The sequence below is a fragment of the Lagenorhynchus albirostris genome, chromosome 16 (genome assembly GCF_949774975.1).
Source record: "Lagenorhynchus albirostris chromosome 16, mLagAlb1.1, whole genome shotgun sequence".
NCBI lineage: Eukaryota > Metazoa > Chordata > Mammalia > Artiodactyla > Delphinidae > Lagenorhynchus > Lagenorhynchus albirostris.
In genome coordinates this window covers 50,800,211-50,821,131 of record NC_083110.1, presented here as the reverse complement: position 1 = coordinate 50,821,131, position 20,921 = coordinate 50,800,211, and the positions used below count along the sequence as shown (strand labels likewise).

General features: G+C 36.5%; 1 protein-coding gene across 5 annotated transcripts in view; it reads right to left on the bottom strand.

Annotated features, from left to right (window-relative positions):
- The window catches only part of EXOC6 (exocyst complex component 6), a 205,402-nt gene that overhangs the window by 104,340 nt on the left and 80,141 nt on the right, over positions 1-20,921 (bottom strand). For all 5 annotated transcript variants that reach the window (XM_060126179.1, XM_060126181.1, XM_060126180.1 and 2 more), the window contains exons 10-14: positions 16,103-16,149; positions 15,859-15,979; positions 14,296-14,367; positions 9,276-9,373; positions 5,163-5,268 (exon numbers count right to left, since the gene is read on the bottom strand). In XM_060126179.1, the coding sequence (XP_059982162.1) occupies positions 5,163-5,268; positions 9,276-9,373; positions 14,296-14,367; positions 15,859-15,979; positions 16,103-16,149 (444 nt within the window). The remainder of the gene's footprint in view (positions 1-5,162; positions 5,269-9,275; positions 9,374-14,295; positions 14,368-15,858; positions 15,980-16,102; positions 16,150-20,921) is intronic.

Here is a 20,921-nt window from a genome sequence, read left to right as displayed (position 1 = left end):
AAGGTAAACTCTCCCGAAGATTGTTACCAAAATCCCCCTCTTTATGCTTCATGAAGCCTAATCTACTTCAATTTTCACATTCATTGCAACTTAGTTTACATCATTGAAAACACCCTCACGAAGGTCACCAATGACCTCACAGGTGTTAAATACAATAACTTGTCATGTTACCTGATTCACCTGAACAATCTGACACAATGGGCCTCCTGCTTTTTTTTTCCCCCCTAAATAAACCCCCATGTTATTTATTTACTTTTGGCCACTCCACGGGGCATGTGGGATCTTAGTTTCCCGACCAGTGATCAAACCCGTGCCCCCTGCATTGGAAAAACAGTGTCTTAACCACTGGACCACCAGGGAAGTCTTGCCTCCTGCTTCTTAAAGGATCTCTCCTTCCTTGGAATCCATGACCCACACTGGTTTTCCTTTGTTTCTCTACCTTCTCTATATCTCCTCCTCTAGCCATCCCTTAATTGCTACTCCTTAGGGTTCTATCCTACACTTTCTTCCCTTCTTACCACACATACTATCCTTAGAGAATCTCACCTACTCTCACCATGCAAGTGCCAATATCTCCCAAATCTAAAACTCTAGGCCAAATCTTTCTCCTGAAGTCCAAATCTGTATATCTAACTAACATTTGAACACCTCCATTTAGCTGTAACATTTGAGACATTCTCAACAGAACCAAAAGTGAAATGATCATCCCTTCTTTCTAAATCTGCTCCTCTTGCATTTCCTATCTTAGTGAATGCTACCACCAGCCAAGGCAGAAATGTGGCTATCACACTTGTGCCTCTATCTTCATCATCCCTCATATGCAAGTGATAATCAACTCCTGTCATTCCTACTTCCTAAATATCTCAAATCATATTCCACAGCCATAACTCCCATTCAGGTCACCAATCTCTCTTGCCAAAATAACTGCAACAATCCCCAAGCTAGTATCCCAGCCTTACTCTTCTCCAATCCATTCCCCACACACTAGCCAGAGAGATCTTTCTAAAGCACAAATCTGATTATGTTTTTACTGCTTGAAATCTGGTGGTGACTTATTCGAGCCATCAGGCTAAGCTCCCTAACATTGTTTACAAGGCCTATTATAGCCTGCCACTTTCTACTTCATCTTCTTTTTTTTTTTTTTTTTTTTTTTTTTTTTTTGCGGTACGCGGGCCTCTCACTGCTGTGGCCCCTCCCGTTGCGGAGCACAGGCTCCGGACGCGCAGGCTCAGCGGCCATGGCTCACGGGCCCAGCCGCTCCGCGGCATGTGGGATCTTCCCGGACCGGGGCACGAACCCGTGTCCCCTGCATCGGCAGGCGGACTCTCAACCACTGCGCCACCAGGGAAGCCCTCATCTTCATTTTTTGATCTTCATCTCCTGCACTTCATTAACCTTGTACTTTATACTGCAGAATTACAGCCTTTCTCCATGCTGCTGCTTCTATCTTGAGCAGGGCCAACTTCTGTGAATTGTAATTTCCTGTTTATTTAATCTATCCCTCACTTGACTACAAGTTCCTTGACAGCAGAGACTGAAAAACTAGCACATAGCACAGTGTCTACTAGATAGCAGGTGAATGATAAATATATGAATTAACATATGTACTCTTAGGTACCTCCAGCAGAAAGAAACTTACAATAAGCTGGTAGTGAAAACATTTGCAGAGAGCAGTCTCTCTCCAAAACTGGTAGGTTCAACCTTTCCAAATTTAGGAACTGAATTAGGAGTACTACAAAAATCAACTAAAGAGTTGCTATTCTTTAAAATCACCTTATAATAATGTACGAGCTAACTCACCTCCAAGTTATGTTTTACAAAATAATGAAACCAATATTAACTATTTGAAAGATATTTCAACTTTAAGAATTGATTTTAATGACATTAAAGACAATATGAACATGTTCTTATTTTAGCCAAAGGATCCTAGTTAAATTAGCAAAGCTATCTGCAAAAAGACAGATGTTAGCATATATGTTCAGTCTTATTCCTTTCTCACTTGTAATTTCTGCTGAAAAGAACTCATGTTATTTGAAAGACAATTTCACATCTTTTTCAATCGTTTTAATTGAAAATTATACTTAAAATAGGAAAAAATTAAATATGTAAACACACAACCAAGAGACTATTACTAAATAACTTATGGGATTTTTAAGTTATCACATTTAAATTTTCCATGTGCCTTTTGCCTTAATGATAGTTCTTTTTAATGATGAATAATACACAAACCAATGAATACAATTCCTAACAAGCTTAATCCTCAGATGCCGTATATTTTGGAAGTACCCTACAAGCAAAGTCAAATATCCTTTTAACTATAAATCTATTTAGAATAGTTTAGTGTAATTAGAAGAGACATTAGAGATTATTTAGTTCAACCTCCTTATTTGACAGATGAGGCAAAATGCCCAATAGGGTAAGTCACTTGCCCATAATAAGCCACAGACAGAGCTGGCACATGAATCCAGACCAAATCCAGCGCTCTTTTTGCAGATGCTATATCCTGAACACATTTATTGCCAGTAACTAAAACAAAACAAAGCCAAGCTGTGAGACAGAGAATATTCTCATAATATTTCTTTTTTAAAAAATACATTTATTGGGCTTCCCTGGTGGCGCAGTGGTTGAGAGTCCGCCTGCCGATGCAGGGGACACGGGTTCGTGCCCCGGTCCGGGAAGATCCTACATGCCCTGGAGCGGCTGGGCCCGTGAGCCATGGCCTCTGAGCCTGCGCGTCCGGAGCCTGTGCTCCGCAACGGGAGAGGCCACGACAGTGAGAGGCCCGCGTACTGCAAAAAAAACCCCACAACATTTATTTATTTATTTGTTTGTTTGTCTATGTATTTATTTTTGGCTGCATTGGGTCTTCATTGCTGCATGCGGGCTTTCTCTAGTTGCGGTGAGCGGGGGCTACTCTTCGTTGCAGTGCGCATGTTTCTCATTGCCGTGGCTTCCCTTGTTGTGGAGCACGGGCTCTAGGCACGCGGGCTTCAGTAGTTGTGGCCTGCGGGCTTAGGTGCTCTGTGGCATGTGGTATCTTCCCGGACCAGGGATCGAACCCGTGTCCCCTGCATTGGCAGGCAGATTCCTTTTTTTTTTTTTTTTTTTTAGTATTTATTTATTTAATTTTTAGCTGCGTCGGGTCTTAGATGTGGCATGTAGGATCTTCGCTAAGGCATGCAGGCTCTTCATTGCAGCGTGTGGGCTTCTCTCTAGTTGTGGTGTGCAGGTTTTCTCCTCTCTAGTTGTAGTGCACAGGCTCCAGGGTGCGTGGGCTCTGTAGCTGTGGCACGTGTGTTCCAGAGCACGCAGCTCTAGTTGAGGCGCACAAGCTCAGTAGCTGTGGCATGCAGGCTTAGTTGCCCCGTGGCATGTGGGATCTTAGTTCCCTGACCAGGGATCGAACCCTCAACCCCTGCATTATAAGGTGGATTCTTTACCACTGGACCACCAGGGAAGTCCCGGCAGGCAGATTCTTAACCACTGCGCCACGAGGGAAGTCCCTCATAATATTTCTTGACAGGGAAACTTTGATTGGGGTTTCAAAAATACAGAACTAGAGGGCTTCCCTGGTGGCGCAGTGGTTGAGAGTCTGCCTGCCGATGCAGGGGACACAGTTTCGTGCCCCAGTCCGGGAAGATCCCACATGCCGCAGAGCGGCTGGGCCCGTGAGCCATGGCCGCTGAGCCTGCACATCTGGAGCCTGTGCTCCGCAACGGGAGAGGCCACAACAGTGAGAGGCCCGCGTACCACACACACACAAAAAAACCAGAACTAGAATAATTATTCTGGTCTTTTGTGTGTATTAGAATACAATTAGGTATATGCAATGGCAGTGTTAGCTATAATCTAAAAGCTATGCATTAAATTACTTGGTCCTGTATTTAGTGACTATTACACGTAATATGCTTAGTTTATGTATATACAAATGTAACATAAAAATTTACAGTCACAATTCACACAACTCATTCAGAATTCACTCTTGTTCATTATTAAGGGATAAAAATGTAGAAAAGGACTGAATTATAAAGTGTTGAAAAAATTAAAAAGATTAAGGGAAAAAAATCAAAAATGCAGAGAATTTAAAAGGTGATAATAACAGGAAATATGATATCCTTTTCTCATAAGATCTAATTCTACCCAGGGATACTGGATTGGTACAAGTGTGTGTGTTTCTGTGTGCATGCACGCATATGGGCAATCAGGTGTATTTCCAGAATACTCTACGTGCTGGTCTATTTCCTTTCTCTAGCCTGTCTTTTGTTCAGACATCTTGACTCCAAAAATAGACATTCTTACTTCAGGAAAAAATCTACAGGTGGCTATTGCCTTCATACACCTCTTACTTAACCAAGATAAACTTTTTTTTTTGAATAAATTTATTTATTTTATTTTTGGCTGCGTTCAGTCTTCGTTGCTGCGTGCAGGCTTTCTCTACTTGCAGTGAGCAGGGGTTACTCTTAGTTGTGGTGCGTGGGCTTCTTATTGCGGTGGCTTCTCTTGTTACAGAGCACAGGCTCCCAGTGCGTGGGCTTCAGTAGTTGCGGCGCATAGGCTCAGTAGTTGTGGATCGTGGGCTCTAGAGCGCAGGCTCAGTAGTTGTGGTGCATGGGCTTAGTTGCTCCACGGCATGTGGGACCTTCCCAGACCAGGGATCAAACCCGTGTCCCCTGCATTGGCAAGCGGATTCTTAACCACTGCGCCACCAGGGAAGTCCCCAAGATAAACTTTTTATACAAATATATTTCTAGAAAAAAAGCCACAAAATAAGATCTTCCACAGTGATGGAAATTTCAAAGAAATTCTCTCTTTCCTTACAATATTCTCCTATTCCTATAATCTACTCAACATTTAGTATATCTAATTTGGAATCCACCCAATGATAGTAACACCTGCCCTGGGAATCCACCTAATATTTGGGACAAGGGCTCCTAGTAGCCCCAAGAAAGTCCTTTCTTAACCTCACCAAAACAGTAGTAGTAGTAGTAACATAATCTTTAAAAGTTAACAAAACATAATTAATTTTCTCAAATAACACAACAATAACAACAAAGGCCTCAAAAGAAGCTATTCTCACTTACAATATCAAATTAATATAATGTAGCAATAAAAATGATTAATTTATTTTTAAGAAAATTCTTGAATTAAATACTAGCTTGTACCTTTTCAATGTCTGGATCTTGAAAGGGAAATTTACTGATGACTGTTTTATATTCTTCTTCATTAACAATAGGGATGGGACTATAATTATCTTCTTCAAAAATGTCCCTGTTAAGAAAGAAGACAGAATTGAAATTTAATATTAGAAAACATATCAACAGAGTGCTATAGGACAATACTTTTAAAAAACCCCAACTATTACAAAATCATTTTTTGTGTGTCAGTTAAAGTTCTAAACAGGAAAACAGTGCCTAATCACTTAGAATTCTGAAATTCAATAGCAAATAAGTCTGTCCCTCAAAATTAATGTGCAATCTCTTCTTTCCACTTGTTTATTTTACATCCTCTCAGCACTTTAGTTTTTATTTTCTAGTCTAGAACAATTCTCAACATGATATAGTCTGAATGAACTCATTACAACTAAAAATGAGGTGAAGAGTATCCCAGACACACTTCTTGATAGGAATAACTCTCCAGTTGTATGTTTTTTGTCTTCTCTTTCCAACTAGACCATCAGCTCCTTGAAGATAAAAACAATGTCTTCCGTTTGTTTGTCTCTCATAATGTTGTACTTAGAAAAGGACCTTTTATACTTAGTAAGTCAGACACATTTACTACTCACCAAATAGGCAAAGTCATATGACTAGTTTTAGCCATTGGACTGTGAATACAAGTTACATGTGTTGCTTTAAGTCTAAAGCATTTATGAACTAACTGTGTGACCCTTAGTCCCACAGTGATAGGGGAGACCACCATGTTGAGAAAGTAGAATTACAGATGTCAAAAGCTCAAATCTTGGACTACTAGACCCACTATGGACTTCTGTGCAAGTGAGAAATAAAATGCCAGTGTTTATCCAATGAGATTTTGGGCATTTTTGTTATCGTAGCATAACTCAGCCTGTCCTAATATACCTGCTGTCCAACCAACTTGCTTTTAATCAATAATTCAGTTGATTTTTATGTACTGAGCACCTATTGTGTGCTAGTCTGGGCTAACTCTGATGAAAACTCCCTACCCTCATGAAAATAAAAGCAAGATCACTGTTCTCAAGCCTAACAGGAGAGATAGATATGCAAACAAATTATAATGTTTATAATGATGTGTTATACGTACAATAAAAGAGGCGCAAGTTTCAGAAATAGGACAAAGGAGGAAGTGATTAACTTTATCAGAGTAGGTGGGGGACATCTCATGAAAAGTTTTACAGAGAAGCTACGGGCTCTGTAGGGTCTTCAAAGATGAAAAGAAACACTTCTAATGAGATTATGGGAGAACAGCATTTCAGAAAGATGGAACATAACACGCAAAAACATAAGGGGAGAAAAAGTATGAGTGTGGGGAGGGGTTGAGTAAAACCACAAGTAGTGCAGTACTACTGGAGTATAAAGTATTCAAGGGACATGGTTTAAAATGAGCCTGGGCAGACGGACAAACTGAGGCACCCAGATTTTATCCTGTAGACAGTGGAATACCATAGTAGGTTTTAGGCAGAGGAATGTCATAGGAAGACTTTCACAGAGTGGAGGAAAAACTAGGAAAAGGACAATAATGAACAGAGAAAGGCCAGTTAGAAAGACTGAATAATCCAAATAAAAAGTGACGAGAATTTGAATTAAAGCTGTATTTGTGTAGGAAGAGAGGAAGTGGCAGAAACAAGAGTTTTTAAGAAGTAAAATACATGGGATTTAGAAACTCAATGAGGATTATGAGGGAAAGTATTATATAATCCTGATGAATCCGTGGTTTCTAGACAGGGCAAATGATGTATACCTTACCTCATCAGAGACATTTGCTGAGGCAAGGAACATAAGAGAAGGATATGGTTTGGGCAGTGGATGATGAATACCTAATTGATAAATGGCTCTGGCATCTTAATGAGAGGCTGGAAATAAAGTCATATGCTTGTAAATCACTGAGGTGCACAAGGTAGTTAAAATACGACTCTGTTTGGAGCTAGGCAATCAAGAATATAAATAAAACACTAGTGCTCTCAATATAGGTGGAGAGAACCACACATGGATAAACAAAGTATGACAGTAGTTAGATCATAAATTCTATCATGGATGTCATCAAGTTTTAATTATTCAGTACTGATAACTTACTTTTTCCCCATTTAATTGTTAGGTTGTCAATTCACTACTTGTACAGTCTTTGAAGATACAGATCAAGGACAAAAAATGCTTAAAATCTGCTACTTCTTAAAAATCTAAGCAAAAAGCATGACCTAGAACAGTACTGAAAGTAGAAGTCAAAATATATTTCGTAATTACAATTGACATGCTATCATTTGCTCTCATCCATGATGATAATGGAGGATAATGTTAATCCTATCTCTTTTTGAAAGAACCCATTAGCTTTTCAGAGAGAAAACAATACCTCACAGTTTCCCCAATCTTGAGGAACAATCTCACTACTAGAAGTCTTAAGATAGATAAGAGAGAATAGCTGGTTCAATACAGATCTATCAGCAACTGTAAAAACTTAAACACTCTTCTGAAAAGGGTAAGTTAATAACAGAAATCCTATAAGTAAAGATTTTTATATACAAATATATATAAATAAAGGTATATCACATTAGATCATGGCATATATATTATATATTACCATCCCTATCAATAAGCACTACCTCTATTTCTAAAATACTAAATATCAAAAATTGTTAATATTTATACATGACTCATCTAAGACTGTCAATTATTCATTTGGGACAACATCCTGACAAGATCACTCCTATGGAATGTTAATACAAAAAGCTTAAATAAGGATTGATTTAGTTCATCTTAATAGAAGTGTATAACCTTGTAAACCACTTCGGTATTTTAAAAGATTTCTATCACAGTATTCAGGTCAGCCCTCCATAGGTTTTGAAAACTGATGGGGTAAATGCCAAGCTAGTGTTAAATCATTTAACATATTTTCTATTTTAATAACATCAACTATTATTGCCACATTGTTTCTATCATATTTTGGCTAACCTAGATGTAAGCTCTCAAGATTGACTTTTTGTTGAAACAAAGAAAAAAAGAAAGGAAGGAAGGGAGAAAGGCAGAAAGGGAGAGAAAAGTTTTTTTAGAATTTAAAAAGGAGGGAGTTGATACTTCTTTTCATGGCAATACAAAATTATATAGTTATTAAAATACTTTGTGCCCTTAAGGCAAGTGGTTAAAGTGAAAATAATTGTCCTAATTAGATACTTTAAGATTTTTAATTTAACAATTATGTTGTTTGTAAAAATAGCACTTTCCCCAAACAAAATTTATAAGCCATAAATTTTTGTCTCTAGTACTAAATACCACTGAATATTTACAGCCTCATATCTGGGGAAAAAAACTACAGAGATTAGCACTAAAAGTAGAACAATTCAAAATTGATTATAAGTGGTACAGTCACTGTGGAAAGCAGTATGGAGGTCTTCAAAATATTTAACATATATTAACCATACAATCCAGCAATTCTACTTCTGGGTATATGCCCAAAAGAACTGAAAACAGGGACCCAAACAGATAACTGTTCGCCAAGGTTCATAGTGGCACCATCCACAATTGCTAAAAGGTGAAAACAACCCAAATATCCGTAAGTGGATGAATGGATAAATAAAATGTGATATACATAATGAAATATTATTTAGCCTTAAAAAGGAATGAAATTTTGACACATACTACAATATGGATGAAGCTTGAAGACATTATGCTAAGTGAAATAATCCAGACACACAAAAAACAGACAAATCCAGACACAAAAACCAAACATTGTATGATTCTACTTATATGAAGTACCTAGAGTAGTCGAATTTATAGAGACAAAGCAGAATGGTGATTGCCAGGGACTAGAAGAAGAGAATGGGGGTTACTGTTTAACTGGTACAGAGTTTCAGCTTAAGAAGATAAAAAAGTTCTGGAGATGGATAGTGGTGATGGTTGCAACAATGTGAATATACTTAATGCCACTGAACTGTACATTCATAAAAGGTTAAAATTGTAAGTTTTATGTTATATATATTTTACCACAATAAAAAATATTATAAGCATTTTTTATCGCTAAATGCAAAAACCAATTACTTTAGCATCTGACAAACTTTTTCATTACATTAAGGCACCATGGCTTAGACTAACCTGAAAACTCCAGCCCATTTTTTAAGCAGTGTTTCATTGTATTGATCTCTTATTTCAAATAAAAGGTCAAAAAGTCGGTTCACTGGAAAACCATAACCCTAAAACACACACAAAAAAGCAGATAAACAAGTAAAATAAATAAAGATAATCACTTTTTAAAGTTCAGAATACTAGAGAACTGTTTGAAGTGACCACTGTATCACATTGTATGCCATCCTAACAGTATGAAAAAAAGATATCCTTTTGACTTTCTACTAAGTTGTACTAGGTAAAAAAGAGTCTAGAAAGAGTTTTATGAACTGGAATAATTTTTCTATTTCTTCTCTCTCTTTTTTGTCTGGATTACACTGTTAACCTTAAAAAGTATTAGAAGTCAGAATTGGAGAAAAAGTTCAAGATTAGTGATCTATACATCTGTGTCTTGGGAAGTTGCCTCTAAATAAGATACAAGAAGAAAAGAGAATACATTCTGTCCGAAACATGATGGTTTCCTTTTGTACCTTCAATTTAACACTGACTTTGTTGTACAGGGAAAAGTTATCAAACGTAACACTCCAAAACTTTATTCCTTTGCAACTCCAAATCCATTTGAAATGCTACCCATATCAGGACCTAACATTTCTGCTCGCCTCAAAGTTGTCCCTATTCCCCTTCAAGGCTTACGTCTTCATCTTTGGTCTTGATCCTATCTCCTCCTGCAGGAACTGCTCCATGGATTATCTACTCTGCTGTGTCTTTAACTTCCACTAGCTCCTTTCTCTTCACTAAATAAACATGCTAAATTGCCTCCCATCTTTAAACCAAGAACAACTAAAGAAAACAAAAAAGCCTTCCCTCAGTTTCCTGTGTCACTCCTTCCATAGCCAAACCTACTACAATCTAACTCTCTCACTCCTATTCCTTTATTGAAACTGCTCTTAGCAATGTCACAGAGAATCTCCTGAATATAAAATTCCATGATCTCTCACTCCATCTTACCTCTGTTTCTTGAAACTCTTCTGTTTTGAATTCTGTAACACCACTCTCTCTCCTTGTTCTCCTTTTATCTATGAGTAGTCCTTCTGGATTCCTCTTTTCTTCTATCTCTATCCTTCAATCTTTTCTTCTAGCTCTCTAGGGCAATTTCAAGTTGATTGACTTCAAACACTACTTACTCTGATTATTCTCAATCTGTATCTCTAGCTAGACCTCTATAAATTCTAAATATTTAATTCCAACAGCAATTAGACATCTCTAGTCAGTCTGCCAACAGGCACATTAACTTATCTCTTCCCTTTCAGACTAAACCACGTGTTCTTCCTATTTCCTATCCCTGTTAATAGTTCTATCATCAATCCAATTTATCAGGAAAGAAACCTGAAAGTCATCTAAATGCCCTCAAAACAAACACATCTAATCAGTCATCAAATTCTTTTGATTTTACCTCCTTTACAAATCTCATTCAAACCTATCATTCTCTATCATTTACTACCTTTCTTTCTTCCAGAAATCTTCCCAGTATCACTGTTTTACTTCAGGTCCTTAACATCTCTTGCCTAGACCACTGTAAGAGCTTCCTAAACTGAAATTCCAACCATCCTGTCTCTTTCAACTCAATCTATTGCCCAACTCTTAAAATTATCATCTGAAAGTGCACATCTGATCACGCCATTTCCCTATAGAAAGCTTACTAAAGCCTCACAAGACATGCCACAATCTGGCTCAAACTACCTTATCAGTATCATTACCACTCTCTACCCTTCTTTGCTTACACTCAAACACCACAGTTTCTAACGCCATTAAGCTGCTCAGCCAGTCTCATGCTCACCATACCATACTCTACCTGTAATTAACACATGCTATTTTGTCTGCCATTAATGCCTCTTCCTTCATACCTACTTGCTGAACTCACATTTCCTTCAAAATCCAGCTCACATTTCAACTTTCTGTGTAGCCTTTCCCAACTCCTGGAATCAAAGTTATCATTCTATCTTCTATGAGCCCAAAGCTCTTTAACATATTACTAAATTAGCATGTCTTATTATACATCTTATTTGTTTACAACTAAAGTGTGAATTTCTTTTTTTTTTTTTTGGGGGGGGTACGCGGGGCTCTCACTGTTGTGGCCTCTCCCGTTGTGGAGAACAGGCTCCAGACGCGCAGGCTCAGCGGCCATGGCTCATGGGTCCAGCCGCTCCGCGGCATGTGGGATCCTCCCGGACCGGGTCACGAACCCGCGTCCCCTGCATCAGCAGGCGGACTCTCAACCACTGAGCCACCAGGGAAGCCCATAAAGTGTGAATTCCTTGAAGCCAAGAATCTTTATGTCCCTACTGTTCTACTGATTTTTATATCTATAATTGTATATATCATCTAGCTGCTAGCACATAGTGGGTGCTCAAAAAAATGTTAATGAATGAATCAATAAATGCTTGCTTTTTATTTGCTTAATAGGCAGTAAGCAGAACTATGAACATGCTGGTGTTTAGTCAGCTTTCTTTTAAATGATGAAATAATTACATTTTTAAAAGAAAAAAAATTCCTTAAGTTGGCAAAGTGCCAATTTTAAAAGCTAAATATTGTGCAATATTCTTTAATTAGTTCAAGGTTAATTAGAAAAGACCCTTCTCAGGATTCCCCTGGTGGTCCAGTGGTAAGAATCTGCCTTCCAATGCAGGGGATGTGGGTTCGATCCCTGATTGGGGAACTAAGATCCCACATGCCACAGGGCAACTAAGCCGGCACGCTCTCAAGCCTGTGTGCCACAACTAGAGAGCCCACATGCAGCAACTACTGAGCCTGCATGCCACAACTAGAGAGCCCACATGCTGCAACTACTGAGCCCACATGCTCTGGAGCCCGTACACCACAACTGGAGAGGCCCCATGCCGCAACTAGAGAGCCCTCGTGCTGCAACTACTGAGCCTGCGTGCCACAACTAGACAGAAGCCTGCACGCCGCAACGAAAGATCCTGCATGCCACAATGAAGATCCCGTGTGCCACAACTAAGGCCAGACACAGCCAAATAAATAAATAAATAAATAAAAATAATTTTTTTTAAAAAAGAAAAGACCTTCCTCAATTCTTCAATTATTAAGTATAACTTGAAAAGCCAGTATTTATTAATTCAGTATGAGATTTACCTAATAATCAGCCTGTCAGTATTCAGTGAAATGAAAATACTGCAGGATTTCTGAATAAGTAAGAAGAACTGGTTCGTTTTCCTTAACTTTATTTCAAAGTAGTAGGATGAGAGAGGTATATTAACAAGGGTTTATGCACTCATCACTGTTGCTTTTTTATGCTTCTATTATTTGAATGTTGTCTATTACTCCTTGATTCTCTGCAGAGTTCCTTGGAAACACATCAAATACTCAGTCTACAACTGAATCTACAGTTGTACTCAAAGTGCCAACTCAAGAACAGTTTGTATGGTTTTTAAAAAAGAGGTAAGGAGCTTGCACCAGAATATAAATCAATGCTGATACTGATATCAAGAAAGTCTTGTTACCAAAAAAAAAAAAAAAAAAAAAAGCCAACTGAGCTAAATTTTGTACTTAGTGACACAGTTGATTTACATTCTGACAAAAGTTTCTTTTCATTATGGATCCATAACAAACGATTTGTAGACCTGTGATCTCTGGACCATATTTTGAGTAGCAATGCTTTAAGTCATTAAGGATAGCAAAGCTCCCTCAAGTTACTTAGACACAGGCCCCAGATATTAAGGCAGCCTTTAATAAAACTTCCTAAGTTTTCTTACAGAGAGATCAGTATTACAGGTACATTAGTCACAAAATTTATGAAAGCAAAAAAACCCCAAATTATTTTGGTATTATAGTATAAGCCATACAAACTAATAAAGATGTAAGGCAATAAAATAATTTACTAAGGAGCTTGTGGTACCTTCTCCTTAGGTTTAAGAATAAAATAGACAACTATTATTCTAGGATGGAAAGACTCCTGTGATAAAGCCAACAATTTAGCATTTGCCAAAGCATTTTTTATGAAGCTCTAGATCTAAAAGATTCTCTAAGGGGAAAAAAGATTTACGTGTCAAATATGTTGGGAAAATGCTGCATAATCACCTTCCTTTTGGAAACGTATGGTGTAAATTTGCTCTGAGATAGGCTTTTAGTGGAAAAATCTGTTTTACTTCACTCAGCATTTTCTAAACATTTTTGAGCACAGAACTTTTAAGTAACATCTATTATCACACTTCGGAAAATGCTGGTCTATATTTCCCAAAAATTTATTCCAACCATAAAAATCCCATAAATATAAGCATGAAAAACAAATGCAATCAATTCTTTATTATCTGTGATCAAGGAGGAGGGACAAGTTTAAAACTTTGATACTGAAAACCACAAAGACATTGAGTTTTAAGATAATTCAGTTTTAACCTTATTTTAAAAAGAAAAACAAAACCCAAAACGCGAAGAAGTAAAGTGATTTGCTCACAGTCACAGTACACCTGAAATTAGGAAGACAATAAGTACACACAGCTTTCAAACTAGTATGTGTTTTCATATACAGTATCACATTTAAAACTCAAAACAATTCTGAAAACTAGTAATTAACAAACTCATTTTCACAAATGAGGATCTAAAGTTTAGAAAAGTTGTAGACATACAATTAGTCAATAGCAAGGGTTGAATATAAACTCCGGGTCTTTGTGATTCCACAGCTCATGTTCATTATCCTCAGGCAGAACTTTAATCTTCTAATTTCTAGTTCAGGGTTCTTTCCACTACACCGTGTATTTTTTTTTTAACTGCAAAAATATTGTATCTACTCTAACAGAATGACCAATATTTTAAAAGATGGTAATATTCCCTGAGCTCTGTCCAAGCTTCATAATCAGGAAGGAGGTGGTATTAAAAGTCCTGAGTAATAGGAGAATATCAATACATAAGTAAACATTTGATTACTACTAATTTACTACCATTAAGCCACAATGAAATAAATGAGTGTGGTCTATGTTTTGAATAGCTTTAAGTGCTCAAATAGCCATTAACTGAATATTAGATTATCACCCACCTGCAAAGTATCTGCAAATATTACAATGAGATTCTTCAGTTCCAGAACAAGATCAGGATCAGTGCAATAAGACTGCGAGAATGAAGGGTAAGTGGGGGTGGAAACACAAACAAACAAACACACACCAGAGTCATTTGGTTAAAAACTAAGAAATAAAACTTAAAAATTTCTCCCTTAATTTGCCTGATTTACAATAAATTTGAAGTCTTGGTTATTAGATCCACAGCTGGCTTCCTCTATTCATGAAAAATTTCGTAGGGAAAGATCATAACATGACATAACTAAAGTATCTGTATTATATGAAAAGAAATTTTTCTGAAATTTGTACACACTAAACTTTGGTCAAAGCAATGATGCTTATATTTCTAAAAGTCTTTAGATTTTAAGGAACTAGTTATTTCAAATTGAAAAAATGGTTTATATATAGACCATATATTTCTACTTTTCAATTATTTATTCTAGTATAAAAGAGATACAATCAATATATTTCTCCAATATAAGAAATGACAATTTAAGTATTTTCTTAGTAATGCACCAAAGAAAAATAATTAATTTCAAAGGGATAGTGAAATTCATTCTTGTTCCCTTAATAGCATGTCATAAGATTTTAAATGTGATATGTTGCATTTAATATATTAGGATCTCATACGTGATGCCATGGAATTAATAGGAAGCACACTATCATATTACATATTCATAGCTGGCCTGAATATAAACCATGATAAAATGTATTGTTCTTTATTATAATATGTTAGAAAAAGTTGTAGTTCATTGGACAAATACTGTATCCAGAATCTATGTCCCTGATAAATAAAAATATAATGTATTTATAATCTAAATATCACTTAAACTAATAATCTTCCTGCAAAATACTTTCAATCTCTATTCTCAATAATAAAACTTTAAATAATAGATTATAAAACTTTAAGTTTGGGGAAATTTCACTGACGGTAAACTCCCAAAATTGTCTTAAGAAAAAGTCCACACTAAAAAATTATTAATTTCAATAGTCTTTATAACACATATTTTTATTTCCACAAAAGGCATATTATAAAAATATTTTATCATTTTACCTTCATTCATAAAAATAATTCTCATTACTTAAAGGGTCATTATTCTAAATGAGTTCAAATTCTGAGAACTGCATATTTTTAAGAAAGTTATAACTGTATTACTGCAAACAAATTATAAACATCGAAGAACAAGTTCTACTGAGTTTTAATGGTGGAGTTTACTTTGGAAACAAAGAATCTGGACTGATAATTAAAAACCCTTTCTTCATGGTGCTTTTCAGTGATCTAATGAAGAGGTCAGTTGAGACTAATGAGACCAGCTTAATTCTTCATCTTCTATAATGCTGGACTAAAAGTGTCTTCAGAAGCCCCACTCAGTTGCAATATTACCAGACAAACAAAGGCCTGTCATTACTACTTCCAAATCTGAGCAATTACCAAAAAAAAATGCAGAACTGATGGAGGTATAGTTTCCTTCTGACATTATGCATTTCAGAAGTTCTAGAAGTAACTGAATTAAAAATTTAGTAACATAAATTGTCTGACTTACTGAATGAGCTCTAAGGACAGCAATTATCTTTGAGAGGGCCATGTTCCAAAGTTCATCAGTGTATGCCCTGGTTACTAATCCTTGGGTCACATGTAAAATGTGATCTTCCACCACAAAGAACCTAAGAACAGTAATTACCAAAATAACATGAGTTAAAAAAAAATTAAAACCTAAATAGGAGATCATTAGTTCTGACACATAACACAATATCAAAATAATACTTATTGCCATATTAGATACATACCCTACAATTTGAGTGAAATATCTTCTATAGCCATCAACTGTTTCATGCTTTAAATGAAAAATAAAAATCAATTTAAAACAATAAATACCAGTAACATAAAAGTAAGTTCCAAATCAGTGCAACATTTATTAACAAATATTTATTGAGAGTCTACTATATGCTGCATACATTTATAAGGCACCAAGGATACACTGGTAAATAACAAAAAGTCCTTACCCCTCATGGAACTTGCATTCAAAAGGAAATGAACAATAAACAAATTGAAAAGTCAGTATGATTTCAGAACCTCCTTCTCAGCAGGCTAGTTCAAGTTACCATCATCTCTCACTTGGACAATTACATCATTCTCCTACCTAGTCTTCCAAGCTTTCAGGCTTGATCGCTACAGTCTATTCTCCAGACAGCTGCCAGAATGATAGTTTTCAAACAGTAATCAAATAATTATATCATTTGCTAAAAACCCTCCAATGACTTTTCATGTGATTCATAATAAAAGTCAAATTCCTTTAAAATGGTCTATGATTTCCTACAGTTTATAATTTTAACAAAAGGTATACAGGAAAATATTTGATCATTTGAATTTCATAAAAGTTTATTACATGAAATATAACAATTAAGTTCAAATATTATATTTTATATATTTCATAAAAGTGATCAAAAATTTCAAACATCTGGATTTTTTCAGAGAGGGGACTGTTATTACTATTTGGCTTAAAAATACTATGATCAGAGAATACAGTCTCCATGACACAAATGTTTGATATTTCTTGATACCTGCTTTATAACACAGTATGTAGTCACATTTTATGTTCCATGTGTACTTAAAAAAATGTTTCTACAGGTGTTGAAACAGAATTCCTTTTTTTTTGGCTGCACTGTGTGGCTTTTGGGATCTCAGTTCCCCGACCAGGGACTGAACTTGGGCCCATGGCAGTGAAAGCACTGAGTCTTAACCACTGGACCCTCAAGGAATTCCCAAACAGAATTCTATACAGTTTATTAGATAAGCCTATTAAGCATGTTCTGAATTCTTACTAATATTCTGTCTACTGGTTGATAAGATACTGAAGCATCCACTATGCTTATGGATGTTTTTATTTATCCGTTAAGCTGTGGCAATTTTGCTTTAAATATTTTGAGCCAATGTTATCAAGTACTTACAGATTTAAATCAGCATTTTTATCAACTCTAAGACATAATTTTTTTTTATCATTCTAGCTTTTTAAAATTATATTTAAGTAGAGAAGCAAGAAGAACAGAAGCAAGAAGGACAGAAGCAAGGAGACAGCAGAAGCAAGAAGAACTACAATCCTGCAGCCTGTGGAACAAAAACCACATTCGCAGAAAGACAGACAAGATGAAAAGGCAGAGGGCTATGTACCAGATGAAGGAACAAGATAAAACCCCAGAAAAACAACTAAATGAAGTGGAGATAGGCAACCTTCCAGAAAAAGAATTCAGAATAATGATAGTTAAGATGATCCAGGACCTCGGAAAAAGAATGGAGACAAAGATCGAGAAGATGCAAAAAATGTTTAACAAAGACCCAGAAGAATTAAAGAACAAACAAACAGAGATGAACAATACAATAATTGAAATGAAAAATACACTAGAAGAAATCAATAGCAGAATAACTGAGGCAGAAGAACGGATAAGTGACCTGGAAGACAGAATGGTGGAATTTGCTGCTGCGGAACAGAATAAAGAAAAATGAATGAAAAGAAATGAAGACAGCCTAAGAGACCTCTGGGACAACATTAAACGCAACAACATTCACATTATAGGGGTCCCAGAAGAAGAAGAGAAAAAGAATGAACCCGAGAAAATATTTGAAGAGATTATAGTCGAAAACTTCCCATGTTAACATGGGAAAGGAAATAGCCACCCAAGTCCAGGAAGCGCAGACAGTCCCATACAGAATAAACCCAAGGAGAAACACGCTGAGACACATAGTAATCAAACTGGCAAAAATTAAAGACAAAGAAAAATTACTGAAAGCATCAAGAGAAAAACAACAAATAACATACAAGGGAACTCCCACATGGTTAACAGTTGATTTCTCAGCAGAAACTCTACAAGCCAGAAGGGAGTGGCATGATATACTTAAAGTGATGAAAGGGAAGAACCTACAACCAAGATTACCTCTACCTGGCAAGGATCTCATTCAGATTTGATGGAGAAATCAAAAGCTTTACAGACAACCAAAAGCTAAGAGAATTCAGCACCACCAAACCAGCTCTATAACAAATGCTAAAGCAACTTCTCTAAGTGGGAAACACAAGAGAAGAAAAGGACCTACAAAAACAAACCCAAAACAATTAAGAAAATGGTACTAGGAACATACATATCAATAATTACCCTAAACATGAATGGATTAAATGCTCCAACCAAAAGACACAGGCTTGCTGAATGGATACAAAAACAAGACCCATATATAGGGTGTCTACAAAAGACCCACTTCAGATCTAGGGACACATACAGACTGAAAGTGAGGGAATGGAAAAAGATATTCCATGCAAATGGAAATCAAAAGAAAGCTGGAGTAGCAATACTCATATCAGATAAAATAGACTTTAAAATAAAGAATGTTACAAGAGACAAGGAAGGACACTACATAATGATCAAGGGATCAGTCCAAGAAGAAGAGATAACAATTATAAATATATATGCACCCAACACAGGAGCACCTCAATACATAAGGCACCTGCTAACAGCTATAAAAGAGGAAATTGACAGTAACACAGTAATAGTGGGGGACTTTAACACCTCACTTACATCAATAGACAGCTTATCCAAAATGAAAATAAATAAGGAAACAGAAGCTTTAAATGACACAATAGACCAGATAGATTTAATTGATATTTATAGGACATTCCATCCAAAAACACCAGATTATACTTTCTTCTCAAGTACACACAGAATACTCTCCAGGATAGATCACATCTTGGGTCACAAATCAAGCCTCAGTAAATTTAAGAAAATTGAAATTATACCAAGCATCTTTTCTGACCACAACGCTATGAGATTAGAAATCAACTACAGGGAAAAAGAAACGTAAAAAACACAAACACATGGAGGCGAAACAATACGTTACTAAATAACCAAGAGATCACTGAAGAAATCAAAGAGGAAATCAAAAAATACCTAAAGACAAATGACAATGAAAACACGACGATCCAAAACCTATGGGATGCAGCAAAAGCAGTTCTAAGAGGGAAGTTGATAGCTATACAAGCCTACCTCAAGAAACAAGAAAAAGCTCAAATAAACAATCTAACCTTACACCTAAAGGAACTAGAGAAAGAAGAACAAACAAAACCCAAAGTTAGCAGAAGGAAAGAAATCATAAAGAGCAGAGCAGAAATAAATGCAATAGAAACAAAGAAAACAATAGTAAAGATCAATAAAACTAAAAGCTGGTTCTTTGAGAAGATAAACCAAACTGATAACCCATCAGCCAGACTCATCAAGAAAAAGAGAGAGAGGACTCAAATCAATAAAATTAGAAATGAAAAAGAAGAAGTTACAACAGACACCACAGAAATACAAAGCATCCTAAGAGACTACTACAAGCAACTCTATGCCAATAAAATGGACAACCTGGAAGAAATGGACAAATTCTTAGAAAGGTATAACTTTCCAAGACTGAACCAGGAAGAAATAGAAAATATGAACAGACCAATCACAAGTAATGAAATTGAAACTGTGATTAAAAATCTTCCAACTGGGCTTCCCTGGTGGCGCAGGGGTTGAGAGTTTGCCTGCCGATGCACGGGACACGGGTTCGTGCCCCGGTCCAGGGGGATCCCATGTGCCGTGGAGTGGCTGGGCCCGTGAGCCATGGCCACTGAGCCTGCACATCCGGAGCCTGTGCTCTGCAACAGGAGAGGCCACAACAGTGAGAGGCCTGCGTACCGCAAAAAAAAAAAAAAAAAAAATCTTCGAACAAACAAAAGTCCAGGACCAGATGGCTTCACAGGTGAATTCTATCAAACATTTAGAGAAGAGCTAACACCCATCCTTCTCAAACTCTTCCAAAAATTGCAGATGAAGGAACATTCCCAAATTCATTCCATGAGGCCACCATCACCCTGATACCAAAACTAGACAAAGATACTACAAAAAAAGAAAATTACAGACCAATATCACTGATGAATATAGATGCAAAAATCCTCAACAAAATACTAGCAAACAGAATCCAACAACACATTAAAAGGATCATATACCATGACCAAGTGGGATTTATCCCAGGGATGCAAGGATTCTTCAATATATGCAAATCAATCAATGTGATACACCATATTAACAAACTGAAGAATAAAAACCATATTATCATCTCAATAGATGCAGAAAAAGCTTTTGACAAAATTCAACACCTATTTATGATAAAAACTCTCCAGAAAGTGGTCATAGAGGGAACCTACCTCAACATAATAAAGGCCATATATGACAAACCCACAGCAAACATCATTCTCAATGGTGAAAAACTGAAAGCATTTCCTCTAAGATCAGGAACAAGACAAGGATGTCCACTCTCACCACTATTATTCAACATAGTTTTGGAAGTCCTAGCCACGGCAATCAGAGAAGAAAAAGAAATAAGAGGAATACAAATTGGAAAAGAAGAAGTAAAACTGTCACTGTTTGCAGATGACATGATACTATACATAGAGAATCCTAAAGATGCCACCAGAAAACTACTAAAGCTAATCAATGAATTTGGTAAAGTTGCAGGATACAAAATTAATGCACAGAAATCTCTTGCATCCCTATACACTAATGATGAAAAATCTGAAAGAGAAATTAAGGAAACACTCCC